Below are 19,843 nucleotides of genomic sequence, written 5' to 3' on the forward strand. Positions count from 1 at the left end.
TTCTGTTCTCCTGGGGGACTAACTATGGGCCTGTCACAGGGCCACTCCAATCCCTGTAGAGATCCTGTACCCCAATGCCCTGGTGAGTCCACCCCTGAGCTGGATGAGGTTGTGGGCATTGCAAACTGGTTTCATTCCCACCATTAAGCAGGAAATCCTGAGTGTTTGGATCAACAAGTCCCTGGATGTCTGCCCTGAGGGAAGAAGGTCTTGTAGAGAATGGTCACACTTCCTTGTAAGAACCACCTGTCACCTGCCCACACTTTCAATAACCACCCTGGTCATTCTGTTTCAGAAGGCCCCCAGGGAATAAAGGAGGCAGTCTGGGCCTTGGTGTAGTCAGCCAGGCCTACAAAGGACAAGACTTTTTTGAGGACCCAGTCACTGTGTTCCTGAGAAAAATCAGTGTCCCAGAAGATACTATGAAAGCAAAAGTAAAATAAAATAAAATAATAAATTACAGGACAAAGAGAGATCCTCAGCCCTGGGAAGAAGGTGTAGGCTTTGTCAAGAGTGACTAGTTATCGACTTTCCATCCCCACAGGATGAGCAAATGGCCCTCAGCCACAAGCACTCTGATGGTAACAGTAGACATAGCAAGATCCAGATGGTACTAAAGATGTATTTCAGTTGGTAAAGCACTCGCCTTGCAAGTATGGGGACCAACCTTCAATCCCCAGAACCTATGCGTTTTCAAAACAATAACAATTAAACCAACCAACCAAACAAACAAAATCCAAAAAACAAGAACAAAAAACTTGGAGACATAGAGTTCAGCAGGTAAAAGCACTTGTCATGCTTGATCCCTAAAACCACTGCAGAAGAACCAATTCCCAAAAGCTGTCTTCTAACTTAAACACAGGGACCATGGTACACAAGCAAGAACGTGCATGCATGCATGCACACACACACACACAGTGAACACTGGGCCTTTGCAGGCTGAGACAAAGCCCAGGACAGCTCGTCTCTGCAGCCTAATCACCTTTCCCCTAGTGGCCTCTGAAACCACTTTTCCCCCTTGGCCTCACTGACTCCTACATTACCTCATACTAGCTGGAGCCTCTGGTCTCCTGGGCTTTCCTTGGTCAGCCACTGGACACCACCCTACATAGCCTTTGATGCATGCCTCCATCACTGAGATTTGGGCCTTTTAAGAGCCTGATAGAAGTTGTGGAAAAATCAGGGAATTACTCTGCAGGGGGAAATTCAGACAGAGCCAGCCCATGATTGGCATGGTGAGAATGCAAGACTATTGACTGATTCAGATGACCATTCTGTCAGCCAGCTGAGATATGACAGTCCACAATGGGAAGCCCAGGTCCCTCAAATAAGACAGACAGAAGACAAACAGGTAGGCAGGCAGGCAGGCAGAGACAGACAGACAGACAGACAGACACACACACACACACACACACACACAGTGGCATGTCAGATGTCTATGAGTTTCTATCATCTTTCAGAGCGCACATCTAGGGATTGTCTTCAGGGGCGAGCCCTGACAGTGCAGCAAGAGAGTCACACAAGATCTTCCTGCTGAGCTGGGTGGACACTACATCCACTGGCCCAGCATCTCCTGTCCCTAGAAGATCAGCACAGGTCCCTTCACAGACAGGGTTAAAAACCCAGTCTCTCCTAGGAAACTGCTGTGTGTCCACCAAGTCCTGGAGCTTGGGCTGGTCCTCTGTCCAGTTGTTCTGGCCTGCCTTCTCCTCCTCACTTGTGTGCTTGAGGGACTCAGCCTGGCCACTGGGCCTCAAGGGCACTGGGCCTGGGGGTGAGCCTTCAGAAAGTGCAGACCAGGAGGGTAAAGATGTGGCCGCCCTTCTGTCTAAGACGTGTTCTATCCCTTGCTGGTGCTCTGCACTCTCAAAATACTGGACCCCTTCCCAGGGTCCACCTTGACTGTCTGAGGCCTGAAGATCTTCTCTGACCACACAAGTTACTGGGGATGAACTCGGGGCCTGAGTTGACAGTCTTGGGGACCTCCCAGGGGCACTGACTACCCAATTACTCAAGGGAGATGTTGAATTTGAGTCACCCAGGTCTCCATCTTGCTCAGGTGCACCCAGGTGGTGCCCTGACTCCTGAGGCCCCAGGGAAAGGGCTTCCCCCAGAGCCTCCTCAGACAAGGACATGTCCTCAGCACTAATGGATGTATCCTCTCCTAGGGTGTCCAGTGAGTCACCTGAAAACACGGCCTCCTCAGGCGGGGTTGGGAAGTCTTCTGAGCTGAGGTTGGGCTCATTGAGATCACTCTTTGCTTGGGGGGTGGGAGGGGGTGGAAGGAGGTGGGTGACCCTGTGGATGGAAGATGTAAGGTCCCCACTGCCATAAGATAGCTCCTCGTCCACAGGAGACAGTATTTCAGTCAAGAAGCCAGTGACACATGAGGGATTGGTCACCTCTGTAACATGGGGAGCTGTACCCTCAGAAGACGCCTGCAGGGTAGTAGCGGCCTTAGGATCAGGTGAGGCCTGTAGGGGCTTCCGCTGCATGGATGGGCTTGTATCAGCATCCTGGGGTTCCTCCTGGCAGCCAGCTGAGGCCTCAGTAAGCATGTTTACTTTACTGAGATCTGCCCCATCTGAGGAGGTTGGGTCCAAAGGAACGGACAGTGACAGAGTTGAATCACTGATAGCCGGACTATGGGGTGGAAACACTGTGAAGGTGGCCACAGGGGACATCTGCCTGGTTTTCCCTGTATTGGACATATCACTCAGACTCCTATGGGTTCTGGAAGTTTCTTGTTCTCCCCCAGGGCCTGAGGAGGTATGACTGGTATGAGGTCCTCCACTGCCTTCCAGGTCCAATGAACCATTTGCAGGCAAGGAGCTCCCTGAGTCTGGCTCAACATGAGGGCTAGGCTCTACAAGGTTCTCACTATTCTCTTCCCAGATTTGGCTGGAGGACTCTGACAGCTCTGACCCCAACCTTGGAGACGGAGCACGTGGGAACTGCAGCGGCCAGTCAGCCTGAAGGGAGCTGTAGTCTGGCTCTAACCCTGCTGACAAAGCTGCCTCCTCAGAGAAGCCACTGAGGAGTCTAACCCCGCCACCTTCCAGTCTCTGTGGGGTCACTGGTCCTACATTCCCAGGAACCCCCTCCAATTGAGGAAGGCCCGGGTGGAGGCCACAGAATGAAGGTAGGCCTCGTTCCTCCCAGGAATCGTGAGCAGAAAGCTCCCTAGACCAGCTGGGATCTGCATGTAGCAAGGTATCGTCAGCTTCTAAGGTGGACAGGGATGTGGAACTGCTAGAAAGCTGGACTAGGGTGGCTGTGGCTCTCTGAAACTCCTGCAGAGATGAACAGGAAAGGCTGCTTGCTGGGCCCACTGAGTGGCTGAGGGATAAGGCAGGGCCTTCAGAAGACCCTGAGTGGTTCCTAGAAGCAGATTCAGAACACAGGTCCAGGATGGCAGCAGACTGGCATGGAGGGCTGTCTAGGTGCCAGGCAGGCTGTGTTTCAGCCTCACAGGCCACAGGAGCTGCTGAGATGGATTGAATCAAGGAGTGGATCACCCTACATGGTAGACTATCCCAGAAGCAGCGTTACACTTCTGTAGAGAGCAAGGGCAGTCCCCCCAAAGGGATTTTCCAACTGAAGACATTAAAAAAGCAATGATATCAGTGTGCTTAGTCCTTTGACAAACCCCAGTTAGCTGTTTCAGCTCCCTCCCTACTGGTGGGTCACATGCATCTGGACTCCGCCTACAATACCTCAGCTGCTGTTGGATCTGGTGGGTGGCACTACTTGGCTTGCTTTCAAGTTTTAGACTCAGCCTGCAGCCCTGGGGGAAGGGGTCACCAGGGTTCCCCCATCCCACCCCAGGCAGTGTACAGAGCAGGGCAATATGCCGTAAGAAAAGCCTTGCTTTGATCCCAGAACTAGTTTTGGATAGTCTCTAAGTGAAGACTTGTTGGTCTTTGAGCCAGCCCTGGAGCGGGTGTTGGGTCCTAAAGAGATGGGAGCCTCACCTGGAGAAGCAGTGTCCTGCTCAGCTTCCAAGTGGGCTAAGCAGATGTCTGGAGTCTCCTGCTGACAGGCTTCTCCCCTGCAAGTATATGGTGAAGTCGTGGCTGCCGGGAAAGAAGTCTTTCCTTCCAGCTGCCCTTGCCCCAGCACTTACAGCCAGTGACCCCCATGCCACACTCTTAGGAACAGCCCTGCCGGTCACCCACCATTGGAAGTGATCATTGCCACCCAGGGTTACCTAGGACTCTGCCTTTGATGGGAATGAGGGGGGGTGACAGATGACAGATGACATCTGACCACAGGTCACCTTGATTAGGTGATACTTCTAGACACCTGCAACCCCCAGCTGCACCTTGGTCCTTCACTGAGTATCAATAATTTTGATATTAAGAGGGAGTCAGACCCAGTAGGTGGTGTACAGCTGGAGCCAGGAAGGGTGGGGCTAGGCATCGGGAAGTTCCAGACGCTGACTGAGATTGTCTCCACGCTTCAGCGCCTTACCCTACCCATGCTCCACACCTTTGCTGCTCTGACTGCCAGTGTGCCTCCTCCTGGGGTTCTCCCTCAGCGCTTCTGGAAACATCCAGCGCTTGGTTTGTTCTGTTTTCAGCCACCTGCTGGGAATACATAGAAAGAGGTCAGTCAGGACCTCCCACACTTCCTCCGCTGGGGATCAAAGGCTGTACTTTCAGAGACTGCTGCTAAGGAATAAAGCATTGAAGAGGGCCCCAAAGATCCCAACCACCCAACACCCCCTTTAGCCCTGGGAAGACTTTCTTTCTGCCCAAGTGTAGAATTCGAGGTGAGACCCATGGAATCTGTAACTTGCAGAATTGGATGAACTGCCTGGAATGCTCTCTGAGCCTTCAACCCTCAAGAGCTCTATGTACAAGGTGGCCTTAGAGCCCACACAGCAAGCCAATGTTCCCTTTAACCAGCACACAGCACATGGCCACACCCTGACTCACTCTGGCTTCCTGGGAACAAGGACCATCTCCACTTAGGGACTGGCCACACTGTCCATGCAGGCTCCAAGCACGGCTGTCTGTAGTAGCCAAGGGCCTCTCCACTGCCCAGGCCGCACTGGACTTGATCTGTAGGTCTCCTGTGGGACAAACAGATTGTGAATGCTGGCAGGTGTAGATGCATAGGTGGGTGGGGGGGAGTGGCTCCCGTGGGGATGGTATGTGAAAATTCAAAATGGATGCAAGACTGTGGCATTTGGTTAGGTTGAGGAGACAAAAGATGTGATTTTAGCTGGGCAGTGGTGGGGCACGCCTTTAATCCCAGCATTTGGGAGGCAGAGATAGGCCGATTTCTGAGTTTGAGGCCAGTCTGGTCTACAGAATGAGTTCCAGGACAGCCAGGGCCGTAAAGAGAAACCCTGTCTCAAAAAAAAAAAAAAAATGTGATTTTGTGCTTCCCAAATTATTGTTGGATAGTTAGTGATATGAAGTCCCAGGGGAAAAGAACATAGGGAAAAATCAATTAAAATGTATAGCTCCATCGTCAGGTGTGGTGGGACACACCTTTAACACAGCTAGCATTAGGAGGCAGAAGCAGGCTCTTCTCTCAGTTCTAGGCTCTCTTTTCCTCCTTTGGGGAACCACCCACAGGTCACTGGGGAACCCTTGCCAAAGCTGTCCCTTTTCCTATCTCACAGCTATGCTGAGGCCCTCTAGCACATTCCTGAGGGACATGGACACTCAGGCAAGGGTAGGCCCTGGGCATGGCAGGATCTTCCAAGGCAAGCTAAAAGGCTATCCAAATGGGCACAAAGCAGGACACAGCAGAGCCTCCCCAGGTCATACCTCCATATTGCTAGATCTGAGTCTTGCCTGGACCCTGGTAGATTGTTGGGACCCTGAGGCCCAAGGCCACTGGCCTATGGACCAGAGCTATGATGCCAGAGCCTGGGATGAAGACTGAGGTGGTGGGGTCATTGCAGGAAAGACCCTGAAGTTCTCTAATGGCCATGCTGGAGTGTTCCTGAGAACCCTGTGTATACTATCTTCTGGCCTGGGAGCAGCTAGCACTGGCTCAACCTAGAGCATCTCAGGACCATCGCTAACAAGCTCCATTATCATGGTCCAGGTACTTTAGTCCTCAGGCTCCAATCTCTTCATCTGCAGGGTGGTTAGTAAGTGTGCTCACCTCAAGAGACAACAAGGGTCTGAGTATGGTGTAGACAGTGGATGGCTGCACATGACAGCTAGTGCACATGTGGCCATAGAGCAGCAGAGAGCAACACGAATGGTGAGGGGCACCAGGCTGAACACATAAATGTCCACAGGGCCCTGAACAGTGGCCAAGAGAGGTGTGACTCCAGCAGAAGGGGAGGTCATGGAAATCAGCTCTGCATGGACCAGATCGTCATCACCTTTGGACACTTAGGGAATCCCATCTGCCCTAACTCTTGGATAATCGTCATGCAGTGTGAAGGTCTAGTTTTTCCTACTCTAACTGACTTGAAACTCACCCTCTTTGGCCCCTAATGCAAAGAGTGCCTTGGTCCAGCAGAGTCTGGTAAGATTTAACATCCTTCCTGCTTCTAAGGGTAGATGCTCAGTACTGGGTAGAGCGGTGGAGCTTCTGAACCCAGGGCTGGGACTCAGGGGTGGGGAACTCTGAGGTGGCCTCCATTCTGAGAGCTAGCCAGACCATGGGCAACCCCCAGAGGGAGAAGTGGACTCTCCCTCTCTCTACAGACCAGGAATTCTGCCCTCAGGGAGGCCTTGGGGGCTAAGTACACAGTTCAGAAAGTGAAGGATTTGATAGGTATAAAACTGTGGTCAGCTAATGAGGATGCTTCTGTCGGTGCTGATTTCTAAGCTCTTGGAAATGTCTAGATAAAACCAAGCTGCAGCTGAAACGATCAGACCAAGAATTGTCTTTAATGTCCCCAGGGGAACAGTCAAATCATCTCCAATGGGCAATAGAGTCGGCCAGTCTTCTAGCCATGAAGGGGTCTGCGGTCATGGTGGGGGGCTACGAGTATTCATCCTCTTCGACTTTCCCTGAGGACCTCCCTGTCCTTGCGTGACCGCTGAACACCAGCCTTGGACAGGGTCCACAGGATGGAGGGAAAGCTCCTGGTTAGCTCCATATAGGCTGGTCCACAGACCATCTGCAGTGGCCTTACCTGGAGGAGGCAGTTCCTTGGCCTCCTGTGGCTTTGGCTGAGTGGCTGAGCTGCCATCTTTCTTGGTGGCCTGCATCAACAAGATAGAAGGGGAGATATACCAAAGGGTACAGGAGCTACCTATGAAGAGAACTCTAGCCCTAGGGTGACCAGGGGCCACCAGCACCACAGGGGCTAGCACGTGGGCACCAAAGAGTCCAGACCAAGATCAAGCTGCAGACTGGCAGAATGGCAGGGGATGGTTCCCAAACAGGCAGGGCCGGGGAGACAAACTTCCTAAAGATTACATACAGGAGCAGTTGGGTTTTTCTGATGTCCAGGGTCCAGAGAGCTCAAGTGCAGCAGACCAGGGAGAAAGACACAAGGATATTTTCCAGACCCTGAAAGACATAATTGCTAGGGTCACTCATACTGACCAGCCTGTGCAGAATCCAAGACTTGGAGGCCGCACACAGTCTTGCTGCTTTGAAGCTGCTTTTCCTCTCTGTGAGGACTGGGGATCCAAGGGCCCCCAGCTGTCCCTAACACCCTCCCTCCATACCTGCTCCATCCTCTGGTCATAATGCTGACTGGTCCTCTACCTCATGCCCAAAACTCTTCATCATCACTAACCACGGATGTCCTAGGGGGATCGGCTCCACCCTCTGTCCCCCAGACTGTGCCTGGGGACCCTGGAGTCCAAGCTATTGTGCTGTTCAAGTCATAACTTGCAAAACTCAGGAATGAGTTCTTATTTGTAAGAGAGTCTTTTCAGATATAATTAAGAATCTCTAGATATGTTCTTAGAGTTGGGCCAGTCCAACTCTTTAAAAGAGATAGAAGAAGAGCAGAAGTAGACACAGGAGAAAAGAAGCAGTCACAGTGGGGCAGAGACTGTTCAGTCTTAAGTCTAGGAACACCTGGAGCCAAAGGAGCTAGAAGGGCCCTGCCCTGCAGCCTTTGGAAGGAATGTAGATTTCTCACTTCCGGCATGTGAGTGTGTATATTTATCTGCAGAACTCTATTGTGGTAGGTGCCAGAAATGAACATGACATTGATCATAGGGAAAGACTGAGGTCAGGGAAGGGAGGAATATGGTGGGGGCAGAATGGGGCACAGGCTGAGCAGTCATGCCCGCTGCCCATGGGCTGATGGGGACAGGAAGTGCAGAAGGGATACTTCCTGGTGGGACAGCAAGCAAACCTGCCAGGCCATGGAGAGGTGGGGACGACCAGGAATCACAGTAGACTGCTTTCCACTAAAGCTCCTGCCTAGGGGTTCTGCCTGAACCAGGAAAATGGACTCCCCTCATCCCAGGGAAGGGCCTGCTCAGTCCTAATCCTTGCTGCTCTGACAGGTTTCTTTTGACCTGCCTGTAGACAGCCTTAGGCCTGCACTAGGTGACAGGCCAGATTGGCTCTGAGCAGCTTCACCTGCCAGGAGCCCTCTGCAGCAAGGGAGCCTGCCTGGGCAGCTCCACGTGGCATCCAGTTTCTGTGTCTCAGGTATTGTGAGGGGTAGGCCTCCTGTGAACCAGCCCAGTAAACACTCTGATGCAACTTAAGAGTACACAGTGAGGCCTGGGTAGCCCAGGTCATACACTGGCCTGGTGGCCTAGTACGTAGGACTGTCTCATCCCAAGTTTAATGCTGTCCCCACAGAAGGCTGGGGCCAACTGACTAAGGGATTGCTGTTCTTGGCTGGTCACTGCCACTGCCCTGAACTACCTTGGCTATCATGTCCACTCTCCGTGGATAGGTTTCTGGTCCCAGGTATGCCATCTGCTTGGTTCAGCCTGAGAAGCTGCAGGTATTCATCTGCAACTGAAGTTGTCTGGGGAGATGTCACTTCCTTCTGCTCAGAGGAAAGGCTGCAGGGCAAGACACAGTAGAATAGATGTGACTGTACACTCAGCCCTTGTCCCCAGAACCACCTTGAGCTACATTTAGGGGCAGCTGTGGCCAGTAGACAAGCAAAAAACAGGGTCTTGGTCCCTCTTCACTCAGCAGCTTCTCAAGCAGGGCCTGTTCCTCAGATGGAGTAGTCACTACAGGGGCATGGGTGAGGGCTTAGGAGCTTCTGATCCCCCACCCTGTGGTCCAGGCCCACCATCATGTGAGCAGCAGCCAGCCTGCCTCTTAGTACCCTGGGAAAACTCTAGAGGTTCAAAAGAAGGACCTCTGGTTGGAAAAAGCTTCAGACTCCAGGAGGTCCCTAGCAGCAAGTGCTATAGATCAGGAACAGGTATGCTATCTTGGCATAGCCTGCACCCTGCTGACAGGCACAGAGAGGAGGGCACAGCAGGTTTGTTCTTGCCAAGGCTGGTGAGAGGCACCAAAGAAAGCTCTAGAAGATTCCATCTCCTGCAGACCAGCCTGAGGCAGGTGATTCATAGAAGCGGCTCATTCAGTCCCCATCCCGTCCCTTAAGGTAGAAGGAGGGAGCCCGGGAACCAATGGCTAGGGCTTGGGTGGTAATAGACCTCCAGGGCTGGCAGTGGGTGTGGGTGAGGGGACGGCCAGGGTGAGAACCATCTCCAGATCACCCCAGCCCAACAATGCTGCTTGGCAGAATAGAACACAGTGTTTCCAGCATGGGGAAGCCAAGAAGGTCCCTATGGGAAAAGTCCTGCTCCTCTTTCCTGTGGGCAGGGGACACTCTTCACAACCCTCCAAGCACAGGCAGAACCTCACTGTCTTTTGCTGAAAATGACCTTGGTGGCCAGGCCTCAGAAAGAGTTCAGTTGCTGCTGACCACAAAAAAACCCTACAGTAGTCCCAGAGACTGGTGTGGTCATAGACATGCTGCCTGCTATCCTAAGCCAGGCTGGTGAGTGCTCTGGCACTTCGCACCCACAGGAGCACTCTAGGAAGCTCCTTGTGCCCACACCCTTGCCAACCCGAGCCAGTATGTGTGGCTGCTGTCTGTTCTTCCCTGGAGCTCAGGACAGCTCTATCCTCCCCTGCCCTTCCTGGGAGAAGCTGAGTGTAGTGGAATCCAAAGGGAGAAGGCAAATACACGAAAGGTTTGTCAGGCAAGTGCCAGGGCCAGCTCCCCTCACCTCACCCTGACCACTCACTGTGCACTTTCTGAGCTCTCAGAGATTTCCTGGGGGTGGTGGCTTTGGGGGCTTCCAGACCTGTGTCCCTCCATTTTCTGACTTGCCTCGGAGACCTCTTTCCAGGCAGTCTTGACTCTAGGGCTGCAACTCTAGTAAAAACAGCACAGGTTAATTAAGCCTGGTGTGACCACTACCCCCCCACACACCCCCTTAGAAAAGCAGGAGGCAGATGCACGTGACAGTAACCAACTCTGGACAGCCTCAGTGCTGAGATGGCTTGCTCCCATGGGAGAGGACACCAGCTGGAGCAAGCTGCCCTGCCCTTATCAGGCCAATACCTCTACTGAAAGATGCAGACAAAAGACAGCTGGCATTTCTGCCCAAAGTTGCCCAGAGGAATGGAGAACTCTAGTTAGGCAGCCCAGAGTCTCCTCTCCTGAAGGCTGGCCTATGGCATATGCTACAGGGAGCAGCTCACCCAATGTTTGTCCCTACCCTTAAGATGAAACCACACTGTCCTTTACTAACAGAATTAGGGGAAGCACAGGTTGACCTTGCCTTCATTCATACACGCTTTCATGCTCTCAGCTTTGTGAGAGTAGCAAGGGACTCTGGTTCACTGACAGCGGAGTTTTTTGTTTTTGTTTTGTTTTGTTTTGTTTTTTTAAGACAGTTTCTTGGGGCTGGAGAGATGGCTCAGTGGTTAAGAGCCCCGGCTGCTCTTCTGAAGGTCCTGAGTTCAAATCCCAGCAACCACATGGTGGCTCACAACCATCCGTAAAGAGATCTGACACCCTCTTCCAGAGTGTCTGAAGACAGCAACAGTGTACTTATTTATAATAATAAGTAAATAAATCTTTAAAAAAAAAAAGACAAGAGTTTCTCTGTGTAGCCTCAGCTTGTCCTGGAACTCTATCTATAGATAAGGTTAGCCTTGAACTCAGAGATCTGCTTCCCTCTGCCCCTTGCTGTCTTGTCTGAGTATCCTGCCTCTCCAGTGGACCACAGGCCTGCTAGGGGGACACAGAGCTCCCTTACTGCTGGCTCTTTTGAGTGATACCCTGGGCCTCCCCCAGCTAGACTCTTTCTCTCCCTTCCCTCTGTTAGACTCACCACCTCCCACAGGGTCTTTCGTCCACCCTTGGTCTGTAATAACTACCATAGCTTGGAAGTCTGGCTCTTCCACTGCAGGGGCCCCAGCAGGCCATCTTCTCCCTCTGCACAATCACCCAGACCCAGACCCTTGCCACCAATGATGACAAACATGACACAGAGAAGCCAGGTGAAGAGACTGGGGGTGCCCACCTTCAGCAACTGAGATCGAACCTGGAGCTCCTGTTGCAAGTGGGCCATAGACCTCTGCACATTGAGGATAGACTGCTGATGTTGCAGGAGCTGCTTCCTACTACGGTGCAGGGACAAGTACACCTTCTTCAGGTACTGGATTTCCCTCTAAAGTTCCAGAGGGAAAAAAAATCTCAGGACACAGGGACAGGGAGGGGGCATCTGGACATCAGCTTCTTGTGTTGCCTGGCCCTCTCTCCCCTCCATGGGCCTTTTGTCTGGTTCTCCCTGCTCAGCCTCTTGGCTACTGCTTTCCTCTGCTTTTAGTCAGGAGGTCCCAGCTGAAGGCAGGAGAGCCACTGGGGTACTTATGCACCAAATGGCTCCCATACCAAGCAGGCCCAGCTTATCCCTGCCCATACTCCACGTGTTGGCCACTGCCCTGCCTCTCTAACACCCCTTTATTCTAAAATCCTCCCAAGACCTAGGAAACAGACACTGCTACTGTTCAGTGGTGACTTGAAGTCCCCAGAAGCCAGGCTACTTATTGCAGGCCACAGCTAGCAGGAGTCTAAGCCTGGTTTAGACCCAGGGACGTATAGGGCCATGTGCCAGCCTAGATTTGAAGTCCTCTGACCATGGGCTATTCCTAGCACCATATGGTTCTTAGCAGCATTGGAAGAGCAAGAGTTTAAGGATATTCTATGGAACGGGGTTATTCTGGGCCCTCCACTGGGAGGGCTGAAGGGCCACTTCTGAGTGACCACTCCTCTGGCACACCTACCCGTTCCTCCTCAAGTCTGCTGAAGGTTTGTTGCTGCTTTTCACACAGAGTGGCTCGTGCTGCTTCACGTCCTACACTACCCAGGCACCTAGGGGAAGGAAAAAGCCACAGGCAGACATGAGAGGCTGTTCAGAAGGAGAGCCATAAACCAGGACCAGGGAAACCCCAGTAGCCAGGTCCACCTAGACGTTCCCCTATAGAGCAGACACCAGAGTCTGCGGGCCCGGGGGGCCCCAGCCTGGGCTGTCAGCCTTCCCTCCCACCATGTTAATGAGTGTCTCATGGTCTAGGGGATTAAGGCCTAAGATGACAGGGACATGGAGACCACATGCAAGCAAGGGGTTCTCCACTGACACCAAGGCCCATGGCACCCTCAGCATGTCATGGTCAGGTGGTGGGCTGTGAATGGAGGACCCTTCGGAGGCTGACCCCAACGAGGCCAAGAGGCTTTGGATGCCTCTCACATATAGGAAATACCGTGTCTAAGAAATCCTCCTAAGGAAACAGGCCCTCAACGTTCATAATGGTGAAAAGTTGGGTGCATGCTGAAGGTGTAACTGAGGACAGGCTGAGGGAAAGCACAGCCCATGTGTTGAGCAGTACGTGAGGCCTAAGCCGCCATCAACACTGGGAAACCCTGGAAATGCTACAAACATCATGTAGAGGAGAACAATATCGCATAGAAGGGGGTGATGACTGCTTTTCATTTTAGTTTTATTTGGGACACTTTACTGTCTTACCTGAACTTGTGCAAATGCCTATCACACCTGGATCACTATAGCTGTCTTGCAGGTTGGGTGGGTGGGTGGAGGCAGGGGGCACATTAGCAGGGGTGGAGCAGAACCTGCCACAAGCACGAGCTCACCCTATCTGATGCTCTAGGCAGGCCAGCTCCGCACGGGCCTTTTCCTCCAGGGCCAGCTCTCGCAGTCGTAGCACCGCAGTCTGGTACTGGGCACGTAGCTCTTCGTCTCTCAGACTCTGCTCCAGCACTGCAATAGTGATGCGGTGGAAGGCTCTGGACCCTTCTGTTTCTGGCTCTGGTCTCGCTATGTCCCACTGCGGAGAAGTAGACCAACCCAGTCTTGTCACTGCTGGAACCTCTCAAGGGCTGGGAACAGATCCCAGCTCTCAGGAAGATGTCACTGACTCCAGGAAGTCTCTGTACCTGGTAGGTAGATCTGTCTGAAGGGTGGAACTCGGCTAGAACCAGCAGGGAGGAGCTTGTGTCCTGCTGCACTGGCTCTGAGAGAGAAAGAAGACCTTGGTTGGGCCCCGAGGGAAGCGGTGGCATGTGCCCAAGGGCCTTTCCTACAGGAGGTCCAGAGAGAGTATGGGGCAGGCAAGAAAGGATCACAGTCGACTCATGACACCGGATCTTGAGGCAATGCTGGAGGGGACTGTTGACCTCCTAAGTAAGCTGAAATGGGACTACACAGGGCTACATAAGGCACTTAGAGTGATAGCTCTTGTTCTCACATGATACACTGAGGCCAGCGGGGAAGGATGTCCTGAATCTAGTACCAAGCAGAGGCAGGGCACCGTGGCGCCCAGACTCCCTGTTCCTGCAGCTCCCTTGCTGCTGACTCCTGTAATCCACCATGCTTTGGTGGGTGTCATGGAGAAAGCCTTTTAATTAAAAATAATTAAAGGATATTTTTGACACCTCATCAAGAAAGGGCAAGAGGAACTAGATTCACCGTTGTATCTGAAAATGTGTTTTATACAGACATATTTACGTAACATTCTCACACATATGAAAGCATTTTTGAGACACTTGATATCAATAGCCCAGCACAGTGCTCACAGACAGAAACAATGACAATATCCCAAAAGAGTTACCATACAGTACAGCAAACTGATACAGCAAACTGAGATAGAGCCTGGGAGACCCCCAGTGGAGTACATGTAGCTGAGTCTGGGGAGACAGGCTCATGGAATGGTGAGTTAGAGAGGGAATCATGAAGAGAACCCCAAGACTCTTTGCTTCTAATGACCAGCATCTCTTAGCGCTTAGGTGAGAACTGGCTGGATCAGTGCAGGTAAAGTGCACCCAGAAAGAGGCTTTCAGTTATGTGCCTTGGGACCCATAGATCACTGGGCAGCAAACAAACAGACCATCCTGCCTCATTTGTGAGGTTTCATCAGCCCCAGCCTTAGTAGAGATCTGGATTCAACTGACTAGTTACAGAAGTAAAACTTGAAAGGGTTAGATTAAGTCCAGTAACTATAGCTGAGGACAAAGCTTAAGAATGTATATAGAGGGGCTGACGAGATGGCTCAGTGGGTAAGAGCACTGGCTGCTCTTCTGAAAGTCCTGAGTTTAAATCCCAGCAACCACATGGTGGCTCATAACCACCTGTAATGAGATCTGATGCCCTCTTCTGATGAGTCTGAAGTCAGCCACAGTGTACTTATGCATAATAAATAAGTAAATAAATAAATAAATACTTATGTATAATAATAAATAAATCTTTGGGCCAGAGCAAGCTGGGACTGAGTGAGCAGGGTTGACTGGAGGGAGCAGAAGTCCTAGAATTCAATTCCCAGCAACCACATGAAGGCTCACAGCCATCTGTATAGCTACAGTGTACTTACATACTTAAAATAAATAAATAAATCTTAAAAAAAAAAAAAAAGAATCTATAGAGACCTGGGTGTGGTAGTGCATGACTTTATCCTGAGTTTGAGGCCAGCCTGATCTATAGAGTGAGCTCCAGGGCAGCCAGGGATACACAGAGAAACAAATAGAAAAAAAAAGTGTATATAGAGGGTGTGGAGACCTTGGCTCTAAATGGAACAGCTGTGTCCTAGCCCTCCCCTCAAGGCTCAGAGGTCATCATGAAAGAAGGAGTAGAGCTCTTCTAAGAGCCAGGGGTGGTGGTTCATAACCATAAGCAATCAGGGTTTCCAGGATACAGCAAGGCACAAATTAACTCACAACAATTGAGCTAGCATGCACAAGACCTGTGCAAACTTAGGCTAGACCAAATCCTAAGTGTTGGGGGGCGGCAGGGAAGGGGGGACCAAATCCTAGTGTGTGTGTTGGGGCGGGAGGAAGTCCAACCATTGGCTCAGGAACTGAGGGCATTTGATAACTCCTGGAAAAGGAAGAACTGGTTTTAAGGGTGTGACTCTTAAAGCTCCTGGGGCAGGCTCCACACCGAGGAGTGTTTGGGAACACAAACTAGACTCCATGGTTTGGAGAGAGAGGGGACTGGGCAGGAGAGAGAGGGAGCACAGAGAATGTGACAGTGAAGTTGGGTGGTTACGGTGGGGAGGCATCTGAGTGACTTAGGGGGTTGAATATGATCCAAAATACTGTTTGAAATTCTCAAAGAACTTATAAAATACCGTTTTTAAACAATCATGTGTATAGAAACAAAAATATCTCATACCAAGGTAAAGTTCACAACAGCCAGCAGCAAGCAAAGCAACAAGGAGTCATCAGCTAAAATCAGCCCAGAGATGGATGCTACAAGCTTGCTACCGATCGTGCCGACCTGTGTTTAATCCCCACGACCCACATCATGGAGAGAGAAAACCAAGTCCTGCTAGTTGTCTTCTGACCCCACGTGCACACCTTGTCATGAAGCCCCTCGGTAAGAAATACATGGAAAATTTTCAAACAGAAAAGAAGTTTCATGCCTGTATTCATATGTTTAAAAGGGTAAGTCCTCGTTGCTGGGGAGATGGCTCAGTGGCTAAGAATACCACCTGCTCTTCTAGAAGACTTGGGCTAGATTCCCAGGATATACATGTAAGCAAAACACCCATATACATAAAATATAACAACAATAAAGGTCGGTACAACTATGAAGGGCATGAGAAAAGATCCAAACAGAATTTTCAGAACTGAATGTTTAAAACTCTTCAAATGAAGACCAGACTGATCAAGGGCTGATTAGATATCTCCAAAGAAAGAACTCACAGCGTCAAGTGTAAAAGGAAGACCTGGAAGTCTTCCAAAACTGCAGAAAGTGATAACCCACAGATCAAAGAATCTGAAACTAGAGAGTGTCACTACAAACTTGCTTGAGAAACAGAAAATCAGCCACGCAAATGGACACAGTGCCTGCAAATGAACAAAGGAGTGGCAGAGTGGGTTCCTTGCAAGTGGAGCAAAGGAAGCAAGAAGACACTAGGGTGGGGCTGCGCTTCCTGCGAGTCGGGTGTAGCTCAGCAGCAGTCAAAGATGGAGGAAGCCTGGGGTTCAACCCTAGCACTGCAACACACACACACACACACACACACACCACACCACACTACATACCCACACACCATACACACACCACACACACTACACACTCTACACACCACATACCACACACCACACACATCACACATCACACACACCACACACACGCCACACACACATCACACACATACCACACATACATCACACACACACACCACACACACACCACACATACCACACACACACCACACACACATACCACACACATACCACACACACACACTACACACATGCTGCGCATATGCCACACACACACCACACACATACATCACACACATCACACACATACCACACACACACCACACACACACCATACACACCACACACACACTATACACACCACACACACATCACACACGTACCACATATACACAGACATACACCACATACATACCACACACACACACCATACACACCACACACGCACCACACACGCACCACACACATACCACATATACACACACACGCCACACACAGATTCACATACCACACACACACACATACACCACACACAGATTCACACACCACAAACACACACACACACTCGCACTCACACATCACACACAGAGGCATACACACACCACACACATATACCACACACATTACATACATACCACATACATACACAGACATACATATACACAAACACACATACCACATATACACACAGAGATACATACCACACACACAACACACAGAGGCAGACACATCACACACACACACACACACACATACACACTAACCTATAAAAAATTATCTACTCAGACCCAGGCACAGCACCCATGCTTTTAATCCTAGCACTCAGGAAGCAGAGTCAGGCAGATTTCTGTGAGTTGAAGGCCAGCTAGATCTACACAGTGAGTTCTGGGCCAGCTGGAGCTGTATAGTAAGACCCTATTTCAAAAATAAATAAATAAATAAGTCCACCCAAGTATTGTGCCCAGTAAAGAGTCTTTAAGGGACAAGAAGTAGAATGATGATGCTCTTGGACAAATAAGTGTTCCATTTGTTGTTACTGGTAGATGTACATATCAGAAATCAGGAGAGGGACATAGAAGTGATGTCAACCAGAAATACGGATCTTCCCAGAGAAATGAGGAATGTCAAAAACAGTGGCTGAGAACTGGTTACATCCTCACTCTAGGCCTATGTGTAACTTGAAACTAGTAAAAGAGAATTGTTTATTTGTCAAAAACTATATCAATGATGGATGGCTTAAAATATTTTTAGGATTTACTTTTAAATTTATTTTTATTATTTTGAATTATGTGGATACATGTTGTGTGGGGATGTACACAGGTGCTCCTTGAGGTCCTCTAGAACTGGTTATAGGTGGTCGTGAGTAACTTTAGTATAGGTTCTGGGAACTGAACTCTTGCCCTCTGGAAAAGCAATATTTACTCTAAACCACCGAGCCTTCTCTTTAGCCCCTTGCTTATTTTTTATTTTATGTGCATGAGTATTTGCCTGTATGTATGTATGTATGCATGTATGCATGCATGTGTTATGTGTGTGTATGTGTGTGTGTATATATGCACATGTGTATGTACCATGTAAAGTGCCTAGCACCCACAGGTCCAGAAATGGGTATCAGATTCCTGGAACAGCTGCCATGTGTGCTGGGAACTGAACCCCCTTCCTCCTTAAGAATTGCAAGTACACTTAACCACAGAGCTCTTTCTTCGGCACCCCCACCACTGAAACATATTTTAGTGCACTAGCATAAATATAGTACCATGTTAGTATACTATTAGTTAGAATACCATGTTAGTATTCTATGAGGGATTTGTGTTGTAGATGAAGTAGAAATCACCTGCAGCCTGCGTACTATCAACCCTAAGACACCCACCACTGCAATGTGGAGGGATAGCTCATCATAACTCAACAGTGAAGATGAGATCATTAAAAACTAATCTAGGCTGAGCGGTGGGTGCACGCATACAACCTCAGCATTCCAGAGGTGAAGTAGAAAGGTTTTTATGAGTTAGGGGTCAGCCTGGACCATGTAGTTTCAGACCAGGCTGGCTTGCAGAATGAGACCCTGTATCAACAAACCAAATCAAAAATTAACCCAAAAGGAGGCAGATAAAGTGGAAAAGAAAATAAAAGACAGAAGAACGCACCTGTAGCCTGTCTAAATGGGCATCAAGGTGAGGAACCTGAGCCTAGCCCTGAGGCTCGTCCATCCATGTAAACAGGATAAACTTCTCAGAAGTCAGAGACTCGATTAAAGAAAAGAGGGCAAAACCTAACTTTATACTGCCCTCAAGAAACATACTTGAAGGACTGGAGAGATGGCTCTCCGGTTAAGAGCACTGACTACTCTTCTGAAGGTCCTGAGTTCAAATCCCAGCAACCACATGGTGGCTCATAGCCATCTGTAATGAGATCTGATGCCCTCTCCTGGAGTGTCTGAAGACAGCTATAGTGTACTTACATATAATAAATAGCGAGACAGTGGTGGCACACACCTTTATTCCCAGCACTTGGGAGGCAGAGGCAGGCGGATTTCTGAGTTTGAGGCCAGCCTGGTCTCCAGAGTGAGTTCCAGGACAGTCGGGGCTATACAGAGAAACCTTGTCTCGAAAAAACAAAAATAAATAAATAAATAAATCTTTAAAGAAACATACTTCAAATACAAAGCAGGAGGCAGATGCCCCTTTTCCTAGTCACAGGAAAGCTGGCATAGTCTACAAATGTCAAAGAAGGCTTTGGAAAGCAGGGTATGTGGTTCAGCTGGTAATGTTCATGGCCAGATTGCAGGAAGCCCAAACTCAACACACCCAGTACAGCATAGACCAGGCATAAGCATGCACATTTGTAATCCCAGCACTTGGGAGACAGAGGCAGGAAGCTCAGAAATGTAAAGTCATCTTCAGTTACATGGTGAGTTCTAGGCCAACCTAGGAGACCCTAAGATGGTAGCATAGAAAAAAAGCAAAACAAAATGACTTACTTACAAAGTGGACTCTAGAGCAAAACCCACTGAAGAGGTGCCCCTATTAAAAGGGTCAGTGTATTAAGAATCCTAAATGGGGGCAGTGGTAGCATATGCCTTTAATCCCAGCACTTGGGAGGCAGAGGCAGGCAGATTTCTGAGTTCAAGGCCAGCCTGGTCTACAGAGTGAGTTCCAGGACAGCCAGAGCTTCACAGAGAAACCCTGTCTTGAAAAACAAAAACAAAAACAAAAAACAAAACAAAACAAAATCTTTTTTTTTTAATTCAAAAAAAATATGGAACGCTTCATGAATTTGCGTGTCATCCTTGCACAGGGGCCATGCTAATCTTCTCTGTATCGTTCCAATTTTAGTATATGTGCTGCCGAAGTGAACATAAAACAAAATCCTAAATGGTTTGGTTGG

The 19,843-nt window shown here is 49.9% G+C and overlaps 1 protein-coding gene and 1 non-coding gene across 2 annotated transcripts in view; both read right to left on the reverse strand.

Annotated features, from left to right (window-relative positions):
- Positions 1–1,469: 1,469 nt before the first annotated feature.
- Positions 1,470–19,843, reverse strand: part of LOC116091603 — a 21,721-nt gene continuing 3,347 nt past the window's right edge. Inside the window, exons 6-17 of the mRNA XM_031373181.1 lie at positions 13,391–13,467; positions 13,088–13,281; positions 12,223–12,310; positions 11,460–11,606; positions 10,173–10,303; positions 8,821–8,963; positions 7,406–7,494; positions 7,115–7,184; positions 4,941–5,077; positions 4,492–4,589; positions 3,975–4,051; positions 1,470–3,484 (exon numbers count right to left, since the gene is read on the reverse strand). Coding sequence (XP_031229041.1) covers positions 1,470–3,484; positions 3,975–4,051; positions 4,492–4,589; positions 4,941–5,077; positions 7,115–7,184; positions 7,406–7,494; positions 8,821–8,963; positions 10,173–10,303; positions 11,460–11,606; positions 12,223–12,310; positions 13,088–13,281; positions 13,391–13,467 — 3,266 coding nt within the window. The remainder of the gene's footprint in view (positions 3,485–3,974; positions 4,052–4,491; positions 4,590–4,940; positions 5,078–7,114; positions 7,185–7,405; positions 7,495–8,820; positions 8,964–10,172; positions 10,304–11,459; positions 11,607–12,222; positions 12,311–13,087; positions 13,282–13,390; positions 13,468–19,843) is intronic.
- Positions 19,709–19,813, reverse strand: LOC116092628. Its single transcript, XR_004119372.1, has one exon. It is a non-coding gene; the product is annotated as a U6 spliceosomal RNA (small nuclear RNA).

Source organism: Mastomys coucha, unplaced genomic scaffold (genome assembly GCF_008632895.1).
Source record: "Mastomys coucha isolate ucsf_1 unplaced genomic scaffold, UCSF_Mcou_1 pScaffold15, whole genome shotgun sequence".
NCBI lineage: Eukaryota > Metazoa > Chordata > Mammalia > Rodentia > Muridae > Mastomys > Mastomys coucha.